General features: G+C 26.0%; 1 protein-coding gene across 1 annotated transcript; it reads left to right on the top strand.

Annotated features, from left to right (window-relative positions):
• Positions 1–5877: 5877 nt before the first annotated feature.
• OCT59_011584 (uncharacterized protein) lies at positions 5878–7114 on the top strand (the record flags this gene model as incomplete). The annotated part of the gene is made up of 8 exons (XM_066133847.1): positions 5878–5958; positions 6042–6073; positions 6160–6190; positions 6273–6302; positions 6354–6383; positions 6500–6535; positions 6613–6628; positions 7068–7114. 8 exons carry the CDS (start codon positions 5878–5880, stop codon positions 7112–7114), a joined length of 303 nt encoding a protein of 100 aa, XP_065989168.1.

Here is a 7114-nt window from a genome sequence, read left to right as displayed (position 1 = left end):
TACGTTTATTAAAAAAATTTGGGGATTGTTTTGTTTTTTTTTGTATTGTTTTTAATATGATCAAAAGTTAATTATTTTTAATATTTTTTTATTGTTTTTGAGGAAAAAAAAAAACCCTTGGTCTTTTGTAAGGCCTATTTATAACTATTTTCATCATTATTAATTTTATAAGTAATATTTTAACGTTTATATATTCGGTAAAGATTATCTTTGAAGAAAATTGATAAACGATGAATGAACTATAAATTGATTGATTGACATGCACTTTTATTCAATTTCCTTATTTTGGAGATTACTGTAAATATCAAAATAATAATAATAATAATAAACAATAATAATAATTCATCATCATTCAAAAAACTTTAATATAACGCATTGAAATGCATGTAACGCATTACGCATATACGTGAGAAAATTATATAAATCATAAATTAGATCACTATTATATTATCATATAATATATTTACAGGATTACAAATAATAAAGAATAATCACGAATTAATAATTAAAAAACATGATTTTGAATATATCAAGAAATTTTTATCAATCTTGAAACAATTTTTTTTCTCCTGTAAACATTTAAATAAAAAGAACAAATTGGGTTAAATGAAAAAAAAGATAAGAAAAGAGATAAGAATACGAAATATTGTTTTTATTGTAAAAAAAAAAAAACTTGTTTTGTGAGATTTTTTTCATGAACTGCGGTAACGTATAACGTATCAGTTGTATACTTTTGTATTACGATGGTTTATCTGCAGATCTTTCATTTTTTAAAACAATGAAACCATGAACTTTTTTTTTCTATTCTTTTCTTTTACAACATCTTATCAAAGATGGGTTTAGTATACCACAAATAGTATAGTCACAAATATCAAGATAGGAACTTATTTTCCTTTTTCTTTTTTATTTTTCGGAACCATTAGGACTTGCAATTTTTTTATCTGCAATTAACGTACAATTAACGTACCATGACAAATTATCAGCAGGTCAATATTTTTATTCCCACGGAGTTAGTATAGTTTAACAATATTTCCAATTTTCTGATTTTTTGATCCGAAAAGAAACTTAAACTTATTGTTATTGCGTAAATAAATATATATAAAATAATAAATAAATTATTTAGATAAGCCACTTAGATATGCACTTTCCTTTTTTAATTAAAATACTTAAGGTTTATTTACTAATGGTGGTTGGGAAAAAAAAACCTGTTTTATTTACATTTTTTTTTTTATTTATTTCTTAGTGGGCTGAAAAAGATTTGCACGTAAAGAGAAAAAAAAAACTTTAAATGAAAATGATGAGTCGAATTTTTTTCCGAATTTGAAATATTGATATATATTTATATGAAATCATATTTGGTTTAAATCGATGTTTTGTAAGCCTAATCCTAATTTGGAAACATTTGTTGGATTGTTTTTGGATATGTGCATCATCTTTCATATACTCATCTCCAATCGATTTGTTTGTAGTTTCATTGTATGACATTTCGTGATACCCAAATGAATTCTTTAAAAGGTAATCGAAAGAGGAACAAAAGAAATTTTTTTTTGTACTCCCATTAAAAAAAATTTAAAAAAATAATATCAAATTTTTCATGTCAGATATATTTTTTCATAATTGTCTTATAAAATTTTTTTTTTATTATTTTTTATATAGGAAATATATTTGTTAGTCGCATTGTAAATTTTTGGTTTCAAAAGTTAAATAATTATATAAAAAAAATAAAAAATAAAATTTATAATTATAATTTATTCGAAAAATATTATTATGAATAAACGTAAATAATTTTTAATAATGATGGTAGTACAAATGATTTATTTAATTAAACTTTAATGATCAAATGCGATAGGAGTAACTTTAAAAGAAAAATTATTCAAAAAAAAAATCTTTTTTTTTTAAAAAAAGGAACTGATAGAAAAAAAGAAACTGATGGAAAAAAGAAGGAACTGATGAAAAAAAAGGGTCCGAATGTCCGATGATGAGTCATTAAATTAAAAAACAATATAAATAATCGATCTATTATAATTTAAATATTAAATATATTATTTATTTTTTTTATTTTATTTTATTCTAACCTTTTTTTTTCACAGAAAATGCGAATCATGAAACGAACGAAAAACGCCAATTTTTTTAGATAATGATAAGGTAATATTACATAATTTATAGAATTCTTAACAATAAATTATAAATCAAAAAAATTATTTTCTCACACAATGAAAAACATTAGAAATTGATTAAGCGATTGATAACAAAGAAATTTTAATTATATTAAAAAAGAAAAGTATGTTTTACAATCTAATAATATAAATCTTTATTAGTAATAATTGATTGTCTTTAAAGTTTTTAAATGAAAAACCAAATGAATAAAAAAAGTATGTATTATCCTAATTTGAGTCCAAAAAAAAAAAACTTGTTTAAAAAAGATATGCAATTAAAGTATCACAGAATAAAACCGATGATACCGATGATAATAATATAAATTTTTTATTTATACAGTAAATATTATATATCCGGAGGGATTATCAAAATTTTGTCGTCAGTTTAATTTTTTTTTATAATTAATAAGGAATAATTGATACATGTTTTGATATATTCATTTCACCTGCATCATGACAATAAAAACATAATCAATATAAACAAATTAGAAAAAAAGAAAAAAGAATCCAATGGCAGAAGTTTGACGGTATTTTTTTTATTGATTTTTTTAGCGTGAAATACTGTAAATAAAAATAATAAAAAAAAAATAATAATTTTTTCTAAAAAAATTTTTTTTTTCAATGTTATTCATCTCAAAATATAAAATATGTATCATGTAAATAATTTTTTAAGAATACTTTTTTGATTTCTTTTTTTCGTCCCCACTTCTTTTAATGATAACTATAATTAAAAATTTTATTCGGAAAAATATGATTGCAAATTTTGTCACACGAATTTGCATTATCTGATAGACCGAATTTTTCTTTTTTGCTATTCTGTTCTGTGAAGCATCATGGAGTACAACACACTTCCTCTTCCAATCAAATTATCAAAAGACGCATGTGTTGATTGCGTAATATTTCGTAATCACCAAAATCACGTGCTTGTATCACGTCCCTTTGATCTCTTTGTTCGAAAATCCCAATCTCTATAAATTATTGAAATCCATACTAAGCTAATGACAAATCTGATTTAAGCCATATTTATTTTCATATAAAAAAGTGTATATATATTGATAATACTAAATTAATTATATATCATATGTACAATAACTCTTAATGGCGGAAACTCTACATTTTATTTCTTCCAGATTTTTTTACAAGCAAAATATAATAAAATTTATAAAATTTTTTCTTTTTGATATCAATGAATAATTTTATTTTTAATTGGTGCGTCATGTAAAACAATTTTTATTTTTCCATAAAAAATCGTCATGATAAATATTTCAAGTCTTGTACAACTGGCTAAAAGTTCTATTTCATTCGGACATTGGAAATTAAACCCGATGATCAAATGATAAGGAAGTTGCAGTTTTAAATAGTTTAAATCAAAAAATATATATATACATATATGTTAAATAAAAAAAGAATTAACCATGTAAAGAAAATTTCCCTAAATAAATATAGTCATTGAAATATTTATCAAGAATTTTATATGGTTGATCTTAATTTCAGCTGAAATTATTAAAAAAAATTATTATTTCTTATTAACCCGCCCAGAATTGTAGACAAAACCATGTTCATCCCCAATCAAATTCTTGTATTTGCTCTCTTGTGAAACTTGTGAAACTTCCGGATACCAAACTCCCACAAATAAACCTATTTTTTTGTAAGTTTCACAGAAATTTTTGTACCAATATACTCGCATATAAATTTACTTTTGTACCAACTTACTCGCATATTTAATTTTCTTTTCATCTTGTTTCACAGAAATCTTGTACCAATTTACTCGCATATTAATTTCAAACAAAATGTGGTTTTCTTATACCCACCTGCCCCACCAAAGATGTGTTGATAATCACAATTACTTCATTCGTCAACAGTTATGTTAATACTCCATATATAACTTTTTAAGATTCAAAAGTATTGAGTTCAGGATTTCGTTTTAATAAGAAAAAAAAATTAAAAATATTTTGACGAAACAATTTATCATAACACAAGTGACGTCATATATCAGAGGTGATAAGAAAATTGTAAATTAAGAATTTTTTTCTTTTTTTTTATCATATCGATATTGATTATAGAACTATGTTTAAACTATATTTTCATGAGGTGCAGCATTTCGGGTGTATGAATCATTGCATAGAGAATTTTCAAGTTTATTCCTACCTGCCACCGAAAATAAAGGCTGACTTTCAGAGAACATCAATTTGAATATCAAAATGTAATAATTTTATTTGACTACATTGTGGCGCTCATAGGATGATCAACTTTAACAATATAGACAACCTTTCGACCATATTTAAATTTATATCATGGTTTCGAACATCTACAATTAACACAAAATAACAAGTAGCTATTTACCTCTTGGAGAATGTGGCCGTAACAATTCTACATATTATTGAGTTGAGAAGAAATATTGTTTTTTTGGTGTAATTCATCCGCCTTCACACCTATCGTCTTTTTTATCGTGATAGTCGTAGCCCGTTTCTTTTGGTCATGAGTCATATCACCCTTAATAACATTTCGAACATCATCTACCGCTTTCGCTATTGAATAATATTCTAAACGATGTTGGAGTATTTTAATCCCAATTTTACATTAAAAATGGATAAAGTATTAGGACCAAATACCCCTTGCTTGGAGATTATCAGGGACTTAGTCTCAACAAATAACAAATTTTCTGGAGAGTTTCTTCCATAAAAAGAATTATTCTAAAAAATGAACGCTCGTTCATTCTTATTTCTACAGGTATTGATTTGTTATTTTGCATGTTAATGATTGTTAATATTTCTCCATAACTTTTTAGAAAATGAAGAAATTCAAACTGAGGAATAAGATGAAGAAAAAGGAAGAGGAATGATTAGAGTAGGTTTCTTAAACTTCGATTTCATACTGTCAATATGATATTGGATATAGTACCAAATTATGATCTTTTTTGCCAAGGCTACGATGATGGGAGCGCAGTGATGTAAGTGATTTAATTAATTTGCAACAATCGGTTTTAAAATTAGTTTTTTTGTTGAATATGAAGATTTCAGTTAATTTTAAATTTTCATTGTTTATTAGAGTGATAAAAGACAATTATAATTACAAAATAATTGAAATAATTGAAATATGGAGATTACTGATGCCAAGACCGATCGCCAATAATTATAACTTTATGTCCAACAGGCAACAACTGATTTGTTGTAGGTGATGTAGGTAGGTAACTCCCATGACATACATGACATACGAGAGCAAAAAAAAAATTTTTTTTAATTGAACGAAAGGTTCCTTGAACTTATTCACAAAGTATTTCAACTACTATTATAACATTTTCGTAACATTAAGAAAATTTATCTACAACTGTATTGGGACTACTACAAGAACAGCTCGCCCGTATCAAATTAAGGCGCAGTAAGGAGTAAGGCGCTAGTTTTTTCGTATATGACTTTTTCGTCTTCCTACCGTCTTCCTGATTTGTCTCATTTTTCCGTGGTGGCTCTTCTTCTGCATCCAGTTTCTGACCTTGGACGGGTCGAATGTTGTTTTTCATAACGCCCTCGCGAAAGTGACGTAACTACATCCTTGACTCCAGACATGCTGTTTCAAAAAAAAAGAATCATCTTTATTCGTGACAAAACATTCATCTCTGAGCCACAACGTTTCTTTTATTCCGCTGTTTTTAAATCTTTTGTTAAAAATATCCAATAGCTTCTTTTTCAGTTCTAGCCAAATCCAATTTCATTACCTGAACGAAATGGTCGGCATTACGCAATTTGACTTCGCACATGTGAGAAAGTGTGTGACGAATAAGATTTGCTACTGCTCGGGCTATAATGTGATATATCGATTTTTTATTAAGAAAAAAGAATACGTGAAAATAACTTCATCATTAGTGATTATTTTATTTGTTAAATGTAGCTTGAAAATTTATCTTTAGCGACGAACGGCTGGTATATTTTTTTCGCTTCTTTCTTTTTTTTGTTCGTTTATTTTGTTCCTAATTTCATTTTCTTTTTGATCTTTTCTTTCTTATTAGGTCTTTAGGTTTCTCTATTTTGCGGGCAAAGGTATGTTTTTCCTCTCTCTTTTGTTTTGTTTTTGTTGTTTTTTTTTGCTTCTCCATTTCTAATCCTTCTCTCTTTTTCTTAGATCTTTAGGTTCTCCAGTTTTGCGGCGAAGGTATTTTTCTTCTTTAGCTTTCCATTTCTAATTTTCTTTTTCTTTTTTTAGGTCTTTGGGTTTTTCTCGCTTGGAATTAAAGTACGTTCTCCTTTTCTCTTTTTTATCTTGTTTCTTAATTTGTTCCTTACTAACTACATTCCTTTACTTTATGCCGCACTTAACTTTGCAGGTTTTGTTCTTGTTTCGTTCTTTAGCTTTCTTCACTGATCTCGTTCTTTAACTTCATTCTGGTTTTTTTTTCTTTTCTTTTGGTATTGATTGCCTTTTTTTTGTTTTTTGTTTTTTAATTCCTTTTCTCTTTTTTTAGGTCTTATGTTCTTCTCGTACGTTTCTATTTTTCTTTTTCTTTGTTTTGTTTCCTAATTTCTGTTCTTTACTAATTAAATTCATTTACTTTATACTGCTCTTTAACTTCACGGGTTTTATTCTTCAACATTACGGATTTTGTTCTTTAATTTCGTGGGCTTTGTTATTTCGTTCTTTTAACTCATCATGCATTATGCGTTTTGTTCTTTATCTTCATCATGGGTTTGCTCTTTACATTTCGTTCTTGACATCTTGATTTCATTTTTTTCATCCCTTACTTTATTGGTTTCATTCTTTACACTTGTTTTTCCTAATTTCCTCTCCCATTATTCTTTTTATATCCTTTTCGTCCGTTTTTTTTTTGTTTTTTTTTATTTCTTTTTCGTTTTCTTTATTTCTGATTGTTTTTTATATTCTTTTATTTTATTTATTTTATTTGTCATTGTCGCTTGGCAGGCGTAGTTTTGTTAAAATACATAATGAATTTAACGGTGCTTCCTTAA

The sequence above is a fragment of the Rhizophagus irregularis genome, chromosome 2 (genome assembly GCF_026210795.1).
Source record: "Rhizophagus irregularis chromosome 2, complete sequence".
Taxonomy (NCBI): Eukaryota; Fungi; Glomeromycota; class Glomeromycetes; order Glomerales; family Glomeraceae; genus Rhizophagus; species Rhizophagus irregularis.
This window is presented reverse-complemented; position numbering and strand designations above follow the sequence as displayed.